Consider the following 20,352-nt stretch of genomic DNA (forward strand, 5'->3'; position numbering starts at 1 on the left):
ATCTAGCCTTTATATTGGAGGCAGTTTGTGCCTCCAGCCCAGGCTGGATTATAGGTTCCTTGAGCCTTAAGCCACTGCCGTCTCTGACCCTCTGAACCCCATGGTTCTGTACACTGCCTGGAGGCTGTACCCTGGTTTTCTGCAAATGCTCCTATAGGGCTGTCCTTCCCATCCCCAGGTGCTCTCCCTTCAACACAGTGGGTCCGACTCATCCCATGCCCAGTTTGCTGCCTACTGGAAGCCAGTGCTGTCCATGGATGCTAATTCATGGCAGCGTTGGCTGCATATGCATCGCCTAGTGCTAATCCTGGAGCACGACACGTGGGTATCCTCTTAGGGCCCTAGTAGGGATGGAGGAGCAGGGGTGAGGGGTCGGGGAAGATGGGGAAGGGGAGCAACAGATGAGCCCTTATCAACCTTGGCCAAGAAAAACTATACCCTTTCTTCCTGCCTTAGCCCCCATATACTCAAACAGGTCCTAGAAGAAAGAGGTTGCAGTCTCTTCTTTTCCCCCAAGATTGGAGCTGGGAGGTCTGACCTCAGTACTTACCCCTCTTTCCAGACCAATCCCCAAGCATTTGCACACCCCGGGCAGCAATGGGCGCTACAGCACTGTCCAGTGCAGGATCTCACACTCCTCGCTCACCTCTCTGCTTCGGGACTGGAGCAGCTTCGTGCTAGTTGAGGGCTACTCCTATGTGAAACTGCTCTCCAGGTGGGCAGTGATGTCCCCTCACTCCTCCCCCACCACCTCAGCTTGTGTCTCTTCCCCTAACCCCAGACTGCATCCCTTCTTCCTCCTAAACTCATTTACAGCCAACCTAGGGCTGCTCAATGACTCCCATTTCTCCCCAGTGCCCCAGACCAGCCCCCCTCCTCCTTCTACATGGTTCGCATCATCTCCAAGGCCCCATGCATGGTTCTTCGCCTGGGTTTTCCTATCGGCACACCAGCACAGTCCCGGCACAAGGTGAGCTGGGCCCCGACTGACTCCCAGCCCAAGGAGCCTAGAGTGTAGACTGGCTCCTCCCCAAACCCACAGGGCCAGGCCAATAGAGAGAAGAGCACCCAGATTAAGTAAGGTTCTCTCACCTTGTCTGTGGGCCCCTTCTCCCAGATCTGGATGATTTGGGAGTAGGAGAATCTAATCACATTTCCCCCTCAGATTGTGTCTGGCTTGCGGGAAGAGATCCTGCGGCTGCGTTTCCCCCACCGGGTACAAAGCAAGGAGCCAACACCCAAAGTGAAACGAAAAGGGTTGGGGGGTATTGGGGGGGGAAACTCTCCCTCCAAGTCCCCCCCGCTGCTGGGGCCACAGCAGGCCCTCTCTGACCGGCCCTGCCTTGTGGTCCTGCATAAGCCACTGGACAAGCTACTCATCAGGTTGGTACAGAGGGTCGGATTGGGGCTTAGTTGTGTATAAGTAGCGATTAACTGGGAGTTGCTCCTGTTTCCCAGGTATGAGAAGCTACCCCTGGACTACCGGGCACCCTTCTTGCTGACACTGGAGCCACCAGGGCCACTGCCCTTGGTATCGGGCCGCTCAGCCTCTTCTAGCCTAGCGTCACTGTCCCGCTACCTCTACCATCAGCGCTGGCTCTGGAGTGTCCCATCAGGACTGGCCCCTGCACTGCCACTCAGCGCCATTGCCCAGCTCCTCTCTATCCTCACTGAGTATGTTACCTGAACCTGTCAGACAATGTGGGGGGAGGGAAAGAGCTAGTGTAGACTCTGGGTTTGGACCCTGACAGAAATCCTACCCTAGACACTGCCCCTCTCTAAGGCCCAGTCCCTTTGCTGCTGCTGTTATGCAGAGTATCCAGCACAGAGCAGGGCCTGCCACTGCCCTCTACCCTCCTCCCTCCACTCTACTTATTTAGGCCTCTGGTTCTAATTTGACCTGTTACAATCAAGGGACCACTGGTCCTAGCAAGGCCACCAGCACTGAAGTGTGCCTGGATGGCTGCTGGAAGGTGGGTGCCTAAGTGGCATGGGGTCAGGGATGTACTCTGACCGTCTCTCCCCCATCTCATCCTGCCCCTGCCTCCACCTTTATGGGCCTTCAGAGTCCGACTCTCTGAAGGGTTCCACTTTGCCTGCAGCGGGGAAGGAATCATCAACATGGTGCTGGAGCTTCCCATTCAGGTAGGTACCATCCCCCATGACACCTCCCACCAAGGTTCGTCACCATCCCAGAGGCACTGACCTCTAGCTGGGTTGGGACTGCTGGGCCTGAGGCTAGTTCCAGGGCAGTGTGGCAAGAGGACTGAAGTTCTGAGTGCCAGACCCCTGCCTTGGCTGGGGTTTGCCCAGGGTCTCCTATTCTGCCCTCAGCACGCGCCACCAGGGCAGGCTGCGGTGGAAGAGAGGCACACCTGTGTTGTCCAGTACGTCCTCTTCCCCCCCCACGCCACCTCCACCAAGGACAGGTGAGACCGACCCCTCAGAATTGCCTCCTCTCCCCTACTGTCGCCCGAAGTTCTGTCTCCCAGACCTGAGGGAGGTGGGGCAGGGCGTGCTGTTTTTAGGTGCTTCGTCAGGCAGGCGCAGGTCTAGTAAGGGTGTATGTGACTTGTGCTGCCTTGTGTGTCTACTGCCTTCCCACCTTCCATGGACTGACTCCGGCCATGGGGTTGTGGATCAGACTCTCCTCATTCCCAGGCTCAGGGCCCTTTCTCCTTTAGTTTCTCAACAGATGATGACAATGATGTGGAGGTGGAAGCCCTGGAGGGAGATGCAGAGCTCAATCTGGTCACCGAGGTGTGGGTGGAGCCACAGTATGGGCGCGTAGGGCCCGGCCCTGAGAGCTGGAAGCATCTCCAGGACTTGACATATTCTGAGATCCCTAAAGCTGTGAGTGACCTCAGCAGTATCCCCACCCCTTACCAGCTGGGGTGCCATCCCTTTGGGAGTACCACAGCCTTTGGGCTCTGATCCCTCTGTGTGTTCTGAGTGACTGTGTGGGCTTCCTTGAGAGCTAGAGGCCCCTGCCTCTGGGGCTGGGAGGGACTTACCCCTGACCTCTGCCATTCCTCCCCTAGCTCCACCCTCGGGATGCTGCCTGCATACGCTCCATGCTGAGCTTTGAATACCTGATACAGCTGTGCCAGAGCAAGGAATGGAGTCCCCTGCCCCCAGAGCCAAGGGTCTCTGATGGTCAGTGGGGAAGGGGTCCCTAAAGGGAGAGGAGAAAGCAGCCAGAGAGAGAAAATCTGGTCTCAATTTGGGTATTGTCTTCCTTCCTTCCTTTCCTCTTAGGATTGGACCAGGGAGGAGACACCTGTGTCCATGAGATCCCTTTCCATTTTGACCTAATGGGACTGTTGCCTCAGTGCCAGCAGCTCCAGATGTTCTTCCTTCTGCTTTATAGAGGTGGGTGAACTTCATACTCACCCCACACCTCTAGAGGGCCAGCAAGCCTGGGTGAATTAGAGTATAGAGAGAAGATGAGTCTGCGAACCAGCAGATGAGTGATGGGGGCCAGAGGAGGCTTGGGAGCTGCAGGAGGGGCTGTGCTGGTCAGGGCTGAGCCGGGGCACTGGGCAGCAGGAGGCTCTTGGTGCTGAGTGGAGTGTGTGTCGGGCAGAGCCAGAGGGTGTCCCTCTCACCGAGGGGCCTTGTCCCGCCAACGACATGGTGCTGTGCCTGCTGCACAGCTGCCTGGGGCAGGAGCTAAGTGACCGGGAGATCCCGCTGAGCACCGCTGACCAGACTACCTTCCTGAGTGAGGTGCTGCGGCGGACCCACTACGGTCCAGGTAAGCTCCCCACCTGTTTCCAAAAATCAGACTCTGGCCCAGCCCCTTTTCTCTCACCCCACAAGGTGCTTTCTGTCTTTGGCTTTTGGCCTTCCCATCTCTTTACCTCAGAGCCCTGCCTCTCTGCTGGCTCTGCCCTCTTCCACTCATCTCTACCCTCATTGTAGGTCCAGAGGGACCACCAGTGGGGGGCCATGGGATCCTGAAGGATCCGTCAGCCAGCAACACTCAGGCCACTGGAGATTCGGCACTTCCTACCCTGGTCAGCACTGATTCATCTCCTTGATCCCTTTTTCGTACTGACCTCCTTCCGTCACCACGTATTCATACTCTAGCTTTCCATCACTTGGGATACTAGATGCCTCCTGCCAATGACAGGATACTGTCATTCCCCTTTGTTCTGGATCTTACAAGCTATACCCTCTAAGGTGGAGGAAGGGAGGAGTTGTTTGCATCCCTATAGATTGCTCTAATTTGTGTGTCTCTTACAGAATGTAGACCCTCCTGAAACTCTCAAGCCTCTCATCTCGGCCCAGCCCCCTCATTGGCACTGCTATGCAAGGCTTGTGACCCCCCAGCATGTGTTTCTTACATTCCTCCCAGCTACCTTCTCAGGTACCAACCGCTGACCTTCCTCACTAGCCCCTCAGATGCAAACCCCTGAGCTCCCTCACAGGCCCACCAGGTTGCTCTGATTTATACCTCTCTTTTACTTTTCAGATGTCCAGCATCTGGTCACCTATGGCCTAGAGGGACCCGCTCAAGAGGACACAAAACCCAAGTTCAGTGATTCGAGCGGTGCTTCCAGCCTGAAAGACCTGGGAGAAACTGGGGTCAGGGCTCCAAAGGCCCAGGTTCCTGTCCTCAGTGTCACACCAGCCTGTGGTAAGGCTGCTGACTCTTAAGTCAGTTAAGCAGGAGCAGGAATGGGAATGGAGGGCTTGAAGACCATGTGACACCTCTTCCCACAGACAGTGCCCAGAATCCAGGAGAGCTGAGCCCACCCTTCCATCGGGACTTACAGGCTTACACTGGGCGTCAGGCTCCACAGACAGAGGGTTCAGATGGGCCCCGGACCCGATGTCCTGTCTTCATCTATAGCTGTGCCCTGGATGCTCTGAGGGAGCAAATGGTTGGCATGCAGCCCCCTCAGGCACCCCGAGATCTCATCTTCCGGTGAGTGCCCTCAACGTTGATCTGGGTCCTCCCCCAGCCAGGGCTCAGGTACACACTCAGGTGTGGACAGACAGGTTGGTGGTCAGTGGCAGGAGCTCAGCTGCTTAGCCATGTCCTGCCAGCTCCTTGCTGGGCTTCCTTCAGCAAATCAGTTGAACTTGCTGGACCATGAATACATTCAGTGGGAACCTGTGGATGATCCATTGGAGTTAGGTGGATGGTGAGTCTGGAGTGTCACTTAGGGAAGTTGGCCAAGCTCCCTCTTTCCTCTCATTCTTAGGACTCAGTTTCTTGACCAGACCTCCCCCTCCTCAGCCTGGATGGAGCCCAGGTACAAGGAGGCAGCCAACCATTGTGCCTTGCTGCAGGAGCATGCTCAGCGATGCTACGTCCGTGGTGAGCAGGTGGCCACAGGAGGGAGTGTTAAGGAGGAGACAGGATTACCAGGACAGGGACTGGGACTGGGGAGGCAATCCCAGATCTTGACCTTCATGGCCCCTTCTTCTGCTATTAGGGCTGTTCCGGAGCTTGCAGCAAGCACAGACTGTGACCTCCCAGGACCTGCTGATGGCAGTGGATGCCTGTGAGGAGCTACTACAAGAAGTAGACATCACCCCTTTTCTGCTCGCACTTTGTGGACACACTCGGGGTTTGCCTCATGTACCCCCAAGCCCTGGCCCTCTCAGCCCTGGTCCCTTCAGCAGCAGCATCGAGGAGGGCCCTGAACCTCGGGAACGAGCTGTCTTGGCTTCTGAGTCCAGGTTAGGATTGTCCTGGAATAACGTAGAAGGGGGCATACAAAGTCCCAATAAAGTGGGACCTTCCGACCCCAGGGAATGGCTGTGCAAGGTGGCACCCAAGCACCGGACAGGCAGTAGTGCTTTGTCGCTGGCTTCCTGCCTCCTGCCCAGACTTCTTTCTTCCATTTGGCTTGGGGAGCATTCTCCCTCCTGGCTCTCCCCATCTCCTATTCTGTTGTGGAGTACTGAGCTGGGTTAGGGGTAGGGAGTTGCCAGTTGCTGTCAGTGAAAGTAGAAGCTGTTCCGACAACATTCATATTCATATAATAGTAATGATCCCCCAAACTAATTTGAGTTTCATGGAGACAAAAATTGTATTTTGCCCACTGCTGAGTCCCCAGCTCACCTTCCTAGAGACAAAGAGAGACAGGTGTGTGCTGCTTCCATTTGGGAAGCAGGCTCCTCTAGGACTTGGTGGTTCTTAAAACTTTAATGCCCCCCACCCCAACCACTCAGCATAGAGACCGAGGACCTGAGCGAACCTGAGTTTCAGAGCACCCGTGTCCCTGGCAATCCAGACCCTGGCCTGGAGATCTCTCTGACAGACGTCTGCCAGCACAGAGGAGAGGCGCATGATGCCCTTCATAGCCTCATCCAGGTGAGGGTAGAAGAGGAGCAGAGTCTTGCCTCTGCAGGGGGTTAATGTTTTCTCCTGGGTTATGAGTGTATAGATGTCTGTTGTGTTTTGAGGGATGACTGACATAGCCTCCTAACCCCCAAACAGGAGAAGTTCCTGGAGATCAGTGGTCTCCACTTCCGCACAGTGCCCTCCAATCCCCACTATTTCTTCTACTGCCCTCCATCCAGCAGGCGAGAGGTAAGTAGCTTTCTTCTTTACCTTTCTCCTAACCCCAACCTGTAGCCCCGGAGGTTCCACTTGGCCCACTTGGATCCTCTTGACTCTTGGCTCCCTGAGGCTGGGTTGTGGCTCTTGCTCTGCCTTGGATCAAGCTGTCTCTTTTTTTTGCCCAGGATGAGGGCCCCCGGGACACTGTAGACAGAAAAATCAGTGACCTGGAGTTTTCAGAGGCTGAGCTCATGGGAGAAGAAGGTGTGTGGGCAACTGGCTCAAGGTGGGGAAGGCTGCTTCAAGCCAGAATTCAGGGGCCCTCACTGCCAGCCTCTCCTACTAACCATGAGACATGCATTTCTAGGAGACACATCTGCCTGCTGTGTGGTCACTGAGAGTGACCCGGAACTGGAGGTGGAATACTGTGAGAGCCGTGAACCGGACCTAGGGCCTGCTGGGCTGGACTCCACCTCACTGTCAGACGCAGACACTGTGAACCCTGATGAAGACTCCTTCAGTATCCTGGGGGGTGACTCACCCACAGGGCCTGAGAGCCTTGTACATGACCTGCCACCACTCTTCCTGCACCTCACATGCTCCGTGCGGCTGCGTGGGCAGCACAGCTCAGTGCCTGTGTGCAGCCTGCCCACGTGCCTGGGTGAGTTGGGGGTGCCTAGGGGAGGGCCCCAGGTCCCAGTGCAGCCTGTCTACCTGCTTGGGCAAGAGTCTTTGGGTATAACTCTTTAGCACGGAGAACTTGGAATCTGCTTGTCCTAGGGTTCCCAGTAACCCCTAACTTTCCCCCGTTTCCCAGGCCAGGTGCTTTCCAGTCTGGAGGGTCCCCCGATTGGGGGCCGAGTTCCCCTGAGGGACCTCAGTGTCACTTTGGATGTCTTTGTGCTGACCTTGCCGCTGGAAGTGGAGCTTCCTCCAACCTCAGACCCTCAGCACCACCGGTATGGTGACATGTTTGTTGGGGGGACCTGGGAACCTTGTTGGGGCAGGGGAACCATTAAGGAATCTAGGGACACTTGAGGACTAAGGACGCCTGAAATATTTCAAGAAAGGAGAGCTGAGGAGGTCTTGGGAGGATATTAGCTGCTAACCTTCAACCTTTGCTCCTACTCTGTTCAGGTCAACATCTGAGAGTAGTGCTTCATTCCCACGATCCCCAGGGCAACCATCATCTTTAAGGTCAGATGATGGCCTGGGGCCCTCCCTGCCACCCCCAGAAGAAGACAGGTATTTCCTTTTCTCTCTCTCAGAGTTCCTTGCTCCCCTTCAGTTTCCTTTTCTGGAAACCAGTATCTAAACTTTTCTTCCACTTAGGCACCCAGGGCTATCTAATTTGGCCACACCTCACAGATTGGCCATTGAGACCACCATGAGTGAGGTGAGAGCCTTCCCTCCCCCAACCTAAGCGACAGCCCCTCAACCCTGTAACTGATGCTCTTTTCATCATATCAGTGGGGTAAGGCACCCCCTTTATCCTGGGATCAAAATGAGGCCTTCTTCAGTCTGTGAGGCAGAGTATTTTCTAGTGTCTTCTAGTCTTGGAGTGAGGTGATGCCCCAGTCAGCAGGGGAGGTGCCCTTTGCCACTTTCTGGATTGTCCTCTGTAGATCCGCTGGTTGCTGGAGGATGAGATGGTGGGGGCACTCCGAAGAGGGGGCATCCCCCAGAGCCCTGCCCTGCACCGAGTGGCTGCCCACATCCATAGCTCTCCTGGACGTTCCACCTGCCTTCGCCAAACTCTGCCACTGAGTTTTGTGTTTGGGCCAGAGCGTTCCCTCACACAATTCAAGGAGGTAGGCTGCCCTCAGAACACTCCCTGGTCACCTTTGCACCATTCTTCCCTGGACTCCAGATACAGAACTGGAAGTCCCTCTCTTGGTTTGAATCCATTGATTACCCTTTTGCCCACCCCGTCACCATATCATCTGCCCCTTACCCCACACCTGGCGGCCCAAGTGGGAAGAGACCCAGCTCCCAACCTTGCCACTGGGCCACTGAACCTTAGACAAGTCAGTGAACCTCTTCGTACTGCAGCAGTGGGGATGCTAGTGCCTGCTCATGAGGCAGTTGTGAGGGTCTGATAAGGAAGTGTGGGAAGCCACGAATAAGGTGGGATGCTCCTGCCTAAATTGTGACCTCGGCCCCTGCTCTTCAGGAGTTCCGCCGCCTCCACCTTCCTGGCCATGTTCTTCTTGAGGACCCTGATAGTGGCTTCTTCTTTGTGGCAGCTGGCCAACAGCCAGGTGGGTCCCATGGGGTGCCCCCTTCAGCGGCCTGGGCTTGGCACAGCCATGAGGATAAGGCTGAAGGCGTCGAAGGGGAGGTGAGTCTTTCCTGGGCTGACCTGGGAATGGCAGAGGGGTAGGGTGGGTGTGGGGCCTTGACTCAGTCCTGATTTCCTCCCCTCAGGCCCTGATAGCCAGTCCCCAAGTCCCTGGCTCCCCAGAGGATTCTGAGGGACCCTCCATCATCAGTCTGCCCAGCCTACCACAGGGAGGTAAGAGAAGTCTGGGGACAACCCAGGACTTGTATATCCCTGGACCTGCTTCCGTTTTTGAAAGGCTGTCCTAAGTGGGATTGAGAGGAGCTTCAGGTATTTATTTTCCTTGTCTTCCCAGGAAGCCAGCCTAGGCCCAGCCGGGGACTAAGCCTCATGTCCAGTCAGGGCAGTATGGACTCAGACCACCTAGGTAAGCTGGGGCAGGGTCAAGGACTCTGAGCTGATGGGAAGTGGACTTAGGGCCACACAGGGGAAGGTCTGGGAATGGGGCATCAGAAGGGACTAACCTGAAGGAGCCATCAAGCCTGATATACTTTGGAGGCTCAGATGAGCCTAAGAATGGGGTTGAACTTCAGCACATTTGACACAGGTTATGATGGTGGCAGCAGTGGCTCTGACAGTGAGGGTCCCAATGAGACCCTGGGTGAGAAGGCCCCCTTCACATTGCGGACCGCAACTGGACCAACACCTCCACAGCCTTCGCTCTCAGGCCTCCTTGGGCCCTGCCTGCCTGACTTCTGGCTCATCGTCCGGATACTGCAGGATCGTGTGGAAGTGTATGCACATGCACGGTATGCAGGAGCTAGGGCCCGCACCCTGACTCTGTTAGCCTTTTGTCCCTGGTCCTACATATCCCCCCTTGAAGGTTGTTAAACGGTAAGACAGGGGACTGAGGGTTTGGGAGGGGTCTGACTTTTATTCTAAGTTTGGGGGATCCTGACCACTTCCCACAGCTAGTAGCAAAGGATGTCACTCTACTTTCCTAAATGGGGATTTTGGCTCCTCGCTGGGTATTAAAAGAATCTTCTGTTCAAAACAGCTTCAGAAAGTTGATATATAAAAATAAGGACTAATAGGCAATATTTAACAAGTGCTTACTAAGTGGCCAGCACCGTTAAGTGTTTTATCTGGATCAGCTTACTTTATATAATAGCTCTACAAAATATTAGTATGCTTATAGTATTACTATGAATGAAGAAACTCAAGCACAGATAAGTTAAATACTTCCCCAAGGTCAGAGTGGGTGGCAGAGCTTGGATTCATACCTAGGCCTCTGGTTAAATACTGCTCTGATCGCAGAAGTGGGGTTGAGAGAGGGGAAGGCCATTGTTCTGATAAAGAAGATTGGAGAATAAAGAAAGGGTGAGCCGCATGACAGAAGCCTCAGGGTGGTACCCATATGGAGGCTGATGAGGAGGCATGGAGCTAGGCTTCCAGAATTGCTACTGAGAATTCCATGTTTCCCATTTCCTATCATATTTACTTTCCTTTGTTCAATCCTACTTCCTTTTCATGGTTCCTCTTGGCGCAGCTCCCATGACCCTCCCCCCACAATTTCCTCCTCACTGCAATTCTGTGTCTGATCCATTCCTTCTTCCTAGGAGCCTTGTTCGGGAAGACGGGGGGCCAGGCACCGAGTGCCGCCACCTTCAGCAGTTCCTGGTGAGGCGAGTTGGGGAGATCTGCAGGGAGGTCAACCAGGTAAGGGGCAGGGCTCTCCAGGCATGGTCACAGCCCCAGTGAGGAAGGAATTTTCAGGACCTTGACTTTCAGAGGCTGTTGATCCATCTTGGATGTTTTCTTTGACCGCCCCCCCCCCCATTTATTGGGATGCCTCCTCTCCCCAGACTCCTCACAAACTAGGTAACTCTCCCTAATCCCCATCCCCAGTACTATGGGTTCCTCTCATACCCTCCCAGGGACTATGAGGTGTTCCCTCTCATTGCGGTGTGATATAATGATGAGCAGGAGAGAAAGCTGACTCCCTAGGGCTTGTATCCAGTGGGGCTTGTATCCATTGAGCAACTAAATCACACAAATTATTTTCATTACAATTGTGAAGACTTCTGCAGAGGAAAAGTAGAGATGGCTATAAAACCATATAACAGGATCTGACCATCTGAAGTGTCAGGGAAAGCTTCTTAGAAGAAGTGATTTTTAAGCTAGGACCTGAAGGATGGTGAACAGATTCTGGCAAAAAGGAGGAACAAGTGTTCCTAACTGGGGTCCAGTGCTCAGAGCCCTGAGCCCGGTGACTTAGATACCATCTCTGACCTCCCAGTGATTACTGATGCCCTTTTTGACCTCTGACCCCCGTGATAATGAGCATTCTCTCTGGCCTTCAATCACCTTTCACCACCAGTTTATGAGGGACTATTTCAGTTCCTTGATACCTTGCTCCTTCTCCTAGCGGCTGCTTCTTCAGGACCTTCATGACAGTCACGTGTGTAACTCTCTTCTGGTGGCTGAGAGTGAAGAAGACCTGTGGCGCAGTGAGACCCCCTTCCACTCCCGTCAGCGGGCACCACTGACCAGCGATGGTGAGGTTCCACCCAGGAGTCTTCCTGTCCTTTATCAGAGACTTTGGTGAGAAGCTGAGGGCAGAGTCACTATTACTTGCTCATCGGTGCCAAGTAATACAGAGAGCGAGGAGGAGAGGACCCAAAAGGATCACTAGATATGGCTATTTCAAGTTCCTCAGTGACTTTCTGTGGAGAGATGGGAATACAAATCAGAGGAAATGGAAAAGTGAACGGATGTTAGATAGGTGGAACACAGAATAACTGCTCTTTCAAGTGGCTTGGCAGTGAAGGGAGAGATGAAATAGATATGGCAGGCACTAAGGGAAATGGGGGTCAAGGCAGCAAATTTAAAATATGGTAGGGAGACTTGAGCACATTTATGTTCCACAGGGAAAGAGCCAGTAGAAAGGGAGAGGTTGAAGAATACTGGAGAGAGGGGCCATTGAAGGGGCACCGGCTGTCACCTGTCTTCCTAAGGGCCTGGCCCTGCCTTGTTTCCCAAAATGACCGTCTTTCTCCTGCAGGGTAATAGAAGTGCCAAAGGGTAGGGGGTGGGGGACAGTAGGCCAGTTGACAGGTGAGAGAAGACCAGACGAGCAGAGCCTGACGCCCCAGGGAGGATTTGCCTTCTGATTGGCTGTCCCTCCAGACAGGCAGGCACAGGACCCCTTTGGGATTTCTGTTCATGGTTAGGAAACATGGTAATCCACTGAGATGGTAACCGAAGTCTCCGCACTTCTGCTCCCTTCTTTTACTCCTGGGCACTTCTCACCCCAACTCATAGAGCAGTGATTTTCAACTGATGTGCCACAAGTTTTTAAAACATGGGATACCTGACTATCTAGTCAGAGGCACTGACCTCTTTTCCCTTAGATTATCAAACTAAAAACTGACAAGAACCAACACAACAATAGCCATCTGGTGTGAATGAGTCAAAATTATACCTATTATTTTTTGTCAGATCATAAAAAAAATATTTTTTGGTGTGCCACAGAATTTTAGTAATTAGTTTAAGTGTCCCATGAGATGAAAAAGGTTGAAAATTGGCTGTCTTAGAGGAAAGCCAAATCTTGCCATTCCTTTGCAGTTCTCCCTTCTGGTTAAAAGTAAAATCAGACCACTTCTTATTTTTAACATTCTCAGCAAGTCTGTAGACGAACCTTCCTGACAGCTCCAGAGTGCATCTCTCAGCACATCCTGGGATGTATTCCATATCAAAGCAGAATTCCTGCAATTAGAGGGCTTCCCAGGGTTTTGACAGTGTCTTCTGCAAATTGAGCGTGAGTTAGGGCAGCCCAGCACTTTTACTTCTCAGTGACTTCCAGCAGCCTGAGATGTAAGACCAGGCAAAGCTAGGCAGAGCCCTTTCTCATTTTAGTCTCTCCATGTGGTTTTGCTGAAACCCATAGCAACCAGCATTCCATTCCAGACTCTGCAGCCTCCTGGGTTTCCTGTGCACTGCTCACATCTGACAGCAGCTTCTCTGGGAAGCCAAATTGCCACCTTTGGGCTACTGGAAGGTTCCATGGCAACCTGGAAAGGGTCAGACAAGGCATTAGACTGTGGTTGTGGGCTCTTGTATACTGCTTTGGGATAGCTGTCCTCCAAAAGCACAGGACACAGTTTTCCCCACTCTGCAGCGTGTGTGTGTAAGCAGTCATACTCTTGCTTTAATGGGGTTATTGTTGCAACTCCCAATGGGTACACAGATGGGATGTGTATTACATACGATGTATATTGTGACAGGATCAAGGTGTTATGGCATTATCTACAGGATTTTCTCATGCTTTGCCTCTGCTGACACCTCTTGGCTCCTTCTCCACATCTCCCTAGCATAGTTCTGAAAACCTCTGTGCTATGACCTGTCTTCCTAAGAGCATAGTCCTGCCTTAATACCCAAAAGACCATCTTTCCCTTGCAGGGTAACAGGGCCGAGGAACCAGGGGAGTGAGAATGAGTAGATCAGTTCACAGGTGAGAAGTCTATGAGGGCAGAGGGCTGTATCCCATTTCTGATCCACTGTCTCCCTCTTCCGTATCAGATTATGCTGCTGATGAGAGCTGTGCACCCCGAGGGTACCTAGCAGCCACAATGCAGTTTGTGCCTGGCCATTTCTCCTGTGACGTTGTGTGGGGAACCGTGATTCGAGTCCATTCACGCCTCAAAATGGGGCCCAGCATGGGGGTGTCTCGTGGTATGTGATGGCATGAGAGGGCAGGTGGAGTGTGGAAGGGGATCTGGAGAAGGGAGTTCCCTGAGCCCTCGTCACTCCCACAGCCATCCAGGCCCTGCGCTCTGTGCTCAATGCCTTTTCCGTGGTGAACCGGAAGAATATGTTTGTTTATCAGGAGCGAGCAACGAAGGCCGTGTATTATCTTCGGTATGTGGGCCCTGAGAAGACGGGTAAAGCGTGAGTCATGGATGGCGCAGAAGGAGATATGTCCAAAGACTTTGCCTCTCTTTTCCAGGCTCCTGGAGACGTCCTGCAGTGAGCGGCCATGGGAAGGTGATACTCTGCCGCCCTCTCTAGCTCTGTCCCGAAGCCAGGAGCCCATCTACTCTGAGGAAGCCTCGGCATGTATCACCTTCACTCCCTGATGCCCTGTGCTCCCTCAGACTTTGCTCCCTGGAGCCAGGCCCTGACCAGAATTTTCCTACAGGGTCCTCGTTCTCCCCTCGACTTGGCTTCCAGCCGCGGTGCAGATGCTGCTCGTCCTGTGGGCCAGGTGGACAGACATATCCAGCTGCTGGTGCACGGGGTAGGGCAGGCTGGTAAGGACTGCAAGGAGAGGCTAGGAGTGACCAGATGAGGTTCCAGAATTCTCTGGGACTTCTCCTGGAGCGCTCATGCTGTGCTCTGGGCTTTCTTCAAGTAGGAACTGGATGGGAAAGGATAGGCTGCTGTAATACTCGGGGGTGGACCTATAGCTGATTGAAATGCAGCTTGGGGAAGGGGGGGGTCATTAAAGTTGACATTCGGGTATCTATTCTGGGTGACTAGGGATAGATGGTGGCCCCACTGGCTGGACACCAGGGGCAAGTTGGGGGTGAAGATGATGGGTTTGATTTGAGATATGTCAAGCCTGAGGAGTCTATTAGGCAAATGGATTTTCCAGCTAATATTTATGGCTCAATCAATGTGTACTAGGTCTTGGGCTAAGCTTGTTACATATGAGGTAGATGTTGTTATTATTCCCATTTTATGGCTAAGGGAACTGAGGCTTTGAGAGGTAAAACTTACTTGTCCGTAGTCACACAATGAGTAGCTTGGCAGAACTAGAACCTAGTGCTGGCTGCCTTAAGCGTGTGGGAGAATGTTTGAGTCTGGGTTTAAGGGCTGGTTGGGGGTAGCCAGATCCTTCATAGGGTCTCCACTTTCCCACCACGGCTGTTTCAAGGTCCAGAGATCACAGATGAGCTGGTGCGGGTTCTGTGTCGGCGCCTGGATGAGGCCACTCTGGACGTCATCACAGTCATGCTTGTTCGGAACTGCAAGCTGACACCAGCTGATGTGGAGGTCAGCTCCCTCACAGACTCCAACATCCTCCTTGGCACAGCCGCAGGTGCAGGACAGTCATGGCCAGAACCTCTTCATCCAGCTATGACTCCCTTTCCCACTCTCTGCAGTTCATCCAGCCCCCTGGAAGTCTCCCCTCAGAGGTGTTGCACCTGGCCCTACCCCTCTTCTGCAGGCCCTGGCTTCCTGCCTTGGCCTGGTACCTGCGGCAAAACCTGCTCATCTTCCTGCACTCCCCCAAGTACACAGACAGCAATGGCCGGAACCACTTTCAGGTGAGGTTTCACCCACTTCTTTCCACACCCACATGCACCCAAGCCCCCCCACCACACACACACACCCTTACTGTGTAACTGTTTTATGCAGATGCCCCATGTATATCTTTGCCCATGGACCTGTGTATACCCCCTTCTCCCTCCCCTATGTACACCTTTGTTATTTGCCTGCGTCTTTCTGTGCTCCCCATTTCCCACTGTGGACACCCATTCCCTGATGGCTTTTGTCCATTTGCCTAGTCTTAGTTCTCTGTGGCTATTCTCTCCCCAGCATCCACTCCCACCACAGGGCAGCCTCCCCGACTTGGACATTTACTTGTATAACAAGCCTGGTGGACAGGGGACTGGTGGCAAAGGTACAGTGTAGGGCACTACCAGGTGTGGGAACGCCCTTTCCTGTCTGGTGGCTCAGAGGGCGTTTCCCATCCTTGCTGTTAAGGGGGGTTGAGGGTAGGAAAGGGGGTCTGGAAGTCCCAGACCTGAGTTGTCCTGTGGATTTCTACCCAGGAGTCGCCTGCATCACTCTAGCCTTTGTGGATGAGGGAGGGGCCCCCATCTCACTGGTGTCATGGCCCCCCTCTTCTCCGGGGCCCCCAGATCTACTGCAAGAGGAGGAATTTGAGCAACTGACCCAGGTCACTCGCTGCCCAGTTATGCCGGACAGTTCTTCAGGTGGGGCAGCTTTGTCAGGGGAGAGGTGTTCAGTTAATGCTGTAGGAAACAGGGACACTCTCAATTGACCCCCATTCTTTCCTCCAGCTCAGAGTGGGGCCCCACGGCTTCGACTGGATGTGTGGGAAAAAGGGAATATCAGTATAGTGCAGCTGGAAGAGAAGCTCCGAGGAGCAGCTCGCCAGGCCCTGGCTGATGCCGTCATGGAGCTGCGGCTGCTGCCAGCCTCCCTGTGCACAGAGGACATGTCCCCAGGTATGTGGGGGCCAGAGAATGTCACAGATCCAGGCAAGATGGTGGTTCAGTGAGGGTACAAAGGTGGGAAGACATCACAGAGGCCCCATCTGAAATACACATTCACAGTTGTCCCTTCCCTTCCCTGTGCCAGCAAGTCACCAGCAGAAATGTACCCATGCTTAGGGTCACCCACTTAGAGAGGGAAATATCAGGAACTCACTTCATACAAACACCTGCAGTCACGCTCAATTGCACATACTGCCATTCACTAACTGGTAGAGAAAGTGTCAAGTCACTGTCATACCTTGGGGCTAGGTTGTCTGGAATGGGGATTGATGGTTAGTAACAGAAATCTGTATTGTCTGGTGTCCACAGGAAGTCTCAGGAGTGGGACGTTGGACACCAAGAGCCCTGCAGGCCGAGCAAGCACCTTTCCCCCTGGGCCTGTCCCTGGGGAGCCTGTGACTCCTCCCAGCAAAGCTAGCCGGCGTAGCTTCTGGGATATGCTGGTAATGGGAGAATAGGAGGAAGTGATGAAGTTGGCCTCTATACTTTCTTGCCTGCCTCCTAACTTCCCCTGCACTCCCCTGCAGGCCTTGCCTCACATTTTATACAAAACTACTCTGTCCTTGGCTAGGAGTTTACACAGTGTGACCAGTTCTCACTGATAGAGAGCCTCAGCTTATTAAGTGCCTTCACTTCTACTTTTCTTACCATATGCCCACAACCTGCAAGATAAGCAGGGCTTTACCAGTGAGGCAGCTGGGCTCAGAGAAGTTGAGTATCCTGCCCAGGGCTGCTTAGTCAGCCATCAGTGAAGCCAGGGCCTGAACCTGGGCCTCCAAATCCTCCCGGCTCTTGTTACCATCCCATGATGCCTCCATCCTCTACCCTCTTCCCCTTCCCAGTAGCCCCTCCTCATTCACTGCATTGCCTCCAGAATAAAACAGAATCTGGGGACTTGGGTTCCCCAAAAACAACTGATGACATTGTCCTGGATCGGCCAGAAGACACTAGAGGCCGGAGGCGTCACAAAACTGAAAATGTTCGGACTCCAGGTGGAACTGAGCGGGCATCAGGCCCAGATTCTGGAGCCCCGAGACAGAGGTGTGTTTGTGTGTGCTGTGTCAGGGGAGGGTGTGGTGTGAAATCACAGATGGGTGTTGAGTTTATATAAACACCTATATGTCAAGTATCTGTGTGGTTCTTATTTCTGCTGTGTCTTCAGACGCCGGACCACACAGCTAGAGGAGGGCGAGGTGGGAACCCTGCAGCCTGTGTTCGCTCAGGTTACTCAGCGCTGGATGGAGTTCATGGTTCAGATTGGTGAGACCCCAGCTTCCCACTCCCATCCTCAACCTGGTCCCCACCCTGCAGCTCCACTGTGACTTCTTTGCCCTGCATCCAGGTTGTGCCTCAGTGTCCAGGAGCTCCACTCACATGGTGTCCCGGTTCCTCCTTCCATCCATCTTGTCTGAGTTTACCACTCTGGTCACCTCAATGGCTGGAGACACCAGTGTCCGGGTCTTTGAGCAGCATTTGTGAGTTTGGGATTTCATGGAGGCTGAGCTAGGAGAGGTGGGGGCCTAGGCTTAGGGAGGTGATGGCCAAGGGGATGAGACCATGGATGGTCTGCTTTCTGTGCATCCCTCCCTCCCTCTAGGAGTTCAGAGCCAGACAGGTTCAGTCCTTGTTCCCTTGGACAGTTGGGCCCAACGCCTCGTCCAGCAGCAGAGCGGCATCTGCTGCTTCTTGGAAGGAGCTTCTTGCAGTGGAGGAGACCAACCCAGCAGGGTGAGGGCATGGCCTAGGGGAGGGTAGGTTTATAGTGACTGAAGGGGTACAGGACTGGATTGAGGGGGATCTACCTCCAGACCCCCATGTGGCCCCCCCCTCCCTGTAGCTGCCAAAGCCTTGCAGCGCTTCGAGCCAGGAGGCGACGGGAGCTCAGGACGAAATGCTCCTCGGCAGAGGTTCTTGCTACTGGAGGTCGTGGATAAGAAGGTAGATATGGGACCAAAGACTGGGTGGGAGAACAGATTCTGTGATCCCACTGACCCTGACCCCTGACTTCCAGCTGCAGCTGCTGACTTACAACTGGGCTCCAGACCTAGGGGCAGCACTGGGCCGAGCGCTGGTTCGCCTGGTGCAGTGGCAGAATGCACGTGCCCATCTCATCTTCTGCCTCCTCAGCCAGAAGCTTGGACTCTTCCATCATTATGGGCACTTGGACTTCCCAGTGCGGGATGAAAAGGTGCCTACTGCTCGGGCTCCCTTCTCTAGTTCTAGCCCCTGAGGGTTTTAAGGAAGAACCAGCTTAGAAGCAGGGGGAGGGGACAGAAGAGGGAGCAGAGATGGTGGGGAGGGAGAGTCTGAGAGAGAAGGCCATGGGCTAGGAGAGAAGGTCTGAGGACAAAGGCCATGCACCCATTGTGAGGCTCCATCTTTCTCAGGAGCCAAACCCATTCCTACTGCCGACCGTGGAAGCAGAGACCCTCATCCGGAGTGCAAGCCCCCCGCTGAGCCGAGAGCAAGGCCGGCTGAGTGGGTCCTCTCGGGGTGGGGGCCCCCTTCCCCTGGACACATTCCCCTTTGATGAGGCCCTGAGGGATATCACTGCTGCCCGCCCCAGCTCCTCACTTGGCCCTGTGCCCAGACTCCCCGATCCCGTCACCTACCACGGACAACAGTTCCTGGAGATAAAGATGACAGAGCGCAGAGGTGAGGGCACTGTGCTGGACAGTGGGCAGGGGCAATCTGTGGAGTCTGGGAGGGAAAGGGGCGGCAGGTCCGGGGGCCACTACTAATGCTTCCAACCCCCAGAGCTGGAGCGCCAGATGAAGATGGAGAACCTGTTTGTAACCTGGCAGCAGCGTTCCACCCCAGCCAGCATGCCTATCAGTGTGAGTCACCTGACCCGCATCTTCCAGAAGCATCCTGTGACCCTTCCCTGGCCACCACTCCAGTGTTCACTGCTCCATTTCCTCAGGCTGGGGAGCTGGAGACCCTGAAGCAGTCATCCCGCCTGGTGCATTACTGTGCAACAGCCTTGCTTTTCGACCCAGCTGCCTGGCTGCATGGGCCCCCGGAGACCTGTGGGCCCCCTGAGGGGCAGGTGAGGCTCAAGACTCTTGGATTTCTCCCCTGGGACCTCCCTTTAACCCACAGCAACCTCCATTCCTCCACCCCCTGCAGGGTGGTTAACAGTGGGTAGAGCCTTCCTTAATTTCCACTTCCACAGCGGCGCCATCGCCCCGAGTCAGGGTCTGGGAGCCGAGAGGCCCCTGCAAGCTGTGAGGCCTTGGATATGCCTCCACCGGGCGCCCGTGAGGAGCCTTGGCTGAAGGAGCTGAGTCTGGCTTTCCTGCAGCAGTACATGCAATATCTGCAGAGCATGGGCTTTGTGCTGGTGCCGCTGCGGCCCCCCTCGCCCGCCCGAAGGTGAGGCCCCACCTGCCCTTCCTCTCTTTACATGAGTCCCAAGAGGACAACTCAGGCCTTGTGCATGTTCACCCCATTAGGCCAGCACACATACATGAGGATCTTGGACACTTCCATGCAGCCCTCAGGCGTGTCCTGTAAACCTCACACATCTCATGGAATTCACAGAACTGTGTACATTCTCACAGAGCTCGTGCCTATTTCCATCTCATATGCTTTACATGCTTACATGCTCACACACACACATAAATCTGGTACACGCTCCTAAGCTTCTGGACCTGGGCCTTAATGATTGCTGTCCCAATCACCCCACTGACCTCTCCTGAGATTTTACATGGTTCATGACTCAGGAAGTCCTTTTCTCATCAAGGTTAGCTATCTTTTTCACCAAGGACCCCTGCACTGGGCCTACTTGCATCACTGCACTCTGGCCTGTTCTTGGTCATGTTCATTCACTGGCCACTAGTGACAGGTCTGAGTCTTGGAAAGTAGGCAGCCCCTCTCTCACCACCTTCCATCTCCCTGGAGCTCAGTGACAAGTCCACAGCCACCTTTCCTCCTGAATCAAATCTCAAATTCCCATTTCTGTGACCCTGCTCTATGCTTTTCTCAACATTTGAACCTCCAGATTCTGTGTTCCCAGCTTCTTCCCAAGTGGCTGATGGGAAAGTATCTGTTCATGTTACACAGTTACTTACGCGTCTCTGGATTTGTGAGTTTATTTTCTCCCTCCTCTCTATTTTAAGTTTGAAGCCCTTTCAAGCTAGTAAATATAATTGTGTTTCCTTAATCAAGACACCACCTTGGACCAGAAAGCCAATTCCAACTCCTTAGCATTTTGTAACCAGCTTTCCACCTCCCAGGCTGCC

General features: G+C 53.9%; 1 protein-coding gene across 1 annotated transcript in view; it reads left to right on the forward strand.

Annotated features, from left to right (window-relative positions):
- Positions 1-20,352, forward strand: part of SZT2 (SZT2 subunit of KICSTOR complex) — a 48,115-nt gene that overhangs the window by 19,358 nt on the left and 8,405 nt on the right. The window contains exons 12-62 of the mRNA XM_081144079.1: positions 179-321; positions 563-715; positions 856-970; positions 1,166-1,383; positions 1,459-1,674; positions 2,067-2,145; positions 2,335-2,429; positions 2,685-2,853; positions 3,042-3,156; positions 3,259-3,372; positions 3,587-3,757; positions 3,925-4,019; positions 4,249-4,372; positions 4,478-4,642; positions 4,729-4,933; positions 5,214-5,329; positions 5,448-5,694; positions 6,190-6,331; positions 6,458-6,550; positions 6,706-6,784; positions 6,888-7,181; positions 7,338-7,479; positions 7,658-7,765; positions 7,853-7,916; positions 8,146-8,331; positions 8,694-8,861; positions 8,948-9,035; positions 9,157-9,228; positions 9,409-9,610; positions 10,421-10,520; positions 11,230-11,359; positions 13,383-13,535; positions 13,619-13,721; positions 13,810-13,915; positions 14,002-14,113; positions 14,740-14,858; positions 14,969-15,133; positions 15,405-15,489; positions 15,641-15,805; positions 15,893-16,060; positions 16,418-16,551; positions 16,983-17,149; positions 17,271-17,368; positions 17,451-17,583; positions 17,706-17,836; positions 17,946-18,046; positions 18,120-18,296; positions 18,496-18,763; positions 18,866-18,945; positions 19,032-19,157; positions 19,284-19,483. Coding sequence (XP_081000205.1) covers positions 179-321; positions 563-715; positions 856-970; positions 1,166-1,383; positions 1,459-1,674; positions 2,067-2,145; positions 2,335-2,429; positions 2,685-2,853; positions 3,042-3,156; positions 3,259-3,372; positions 3,587-3,757; positions 3,925-4,019; positions 4,249-4,372; positions 4,478-4,642; positions 4,729-4,933; positions 5,214-5,329; positions 5,448-5,694; positions 6,190-6,331; positions 6,458-6,550; positions 6,706-6,784; positions 6,888-7,181; positions 7,338-7,479; positions 7,658-7,765; positions 7,853-7,916; positions 8,146-8,331; positions 8,694-8,861; positions 8,948-9,035; positions 9,157-9,228; positions 9,409-9,610; positions 10,421-10,520; positions 11,230-11,359; positions 13,383-13,535; positions 13,619-13,721; positions 13,810-13,915; positions 14,002-14,113; positions 14,740-14,858; positions 14,969-15,133; positions 15,405-15,489; positions 15,641-15,805; positions 15,893-16,060; positions 16,418-16,551; positions 16,983-17,149; positions 17,271-17,368; positions 17,451-17,583; positions 17,706-17,836; positions 17,946-18,046; positions 18,120-18,296; positions 18,496-18,763; positions 18,866-18,945; positions 19,032-19,157; positions 19,284-19,483 — 7,199 coding nt within the window. The remainder of the gene's footprint in view (positions 1-178; positions 322-562; positions 716-855; positions 971-1,165; positions 1,384-1,458; positions 1,675-2,066; positions 2,146-2,334; positions 2,430-2,684; positions 2,854-3,041; positions 3,157-3,258; positions 3,373-3,586; positions 3,758-3,924; positions 4,020-4,248; positions 4,373-4,477; positions 4,643-4,728; positions 4,934-5,213; positions 5,330-5,447; positions 5,695-6,189; positions 6,332-6,457; positions 6,551-6,705; positions 6,785-6,887; positions 7,182-7,337; positions 7,480-7,657; positions 7,766-7,852; positions 7,917-8,145; positions 8,332-8,693; positions 8,862-8,947; positions 9,036-9,156; positions 9,229-9,408; positions 9,611-10,420; positions 10,521-11,229; positions 11,360-13,382; positions 13,536-13,618; positions 13,722-13,809; positions 13,916-14,001; positions 14,114-14,739; positions 14,859-14,968; positions 15,134-15,404; positions 15,490-15,640; positions 15,806-15,892; positions 16,061-16,417; positions 16,552-16,982; positions 17,150-17,270; positions 17,369-17,450; positions 17,584-17,705; positions 17,837-17,945; positions 18,047-18,119; positions 18,297-18,495; positions 18,764-18,865; positions 18,946-19,031; positions 19,158-19,283; positions 19,484-20,352) is intronic.

Source organism: Miniopterus schreibersii (genome assembly GCF_964146895.1).
Source record: "Miniopterus schreibersii genome assembly, chromosome: 8".
In the NCBI taxonomy this organism is placed as follows: Eukaryota; Metazoa; Chordata; class Mammalia; order Chiroptera; family Miniopteridae; genus Miniopterus; species Miniopterus schreibersii.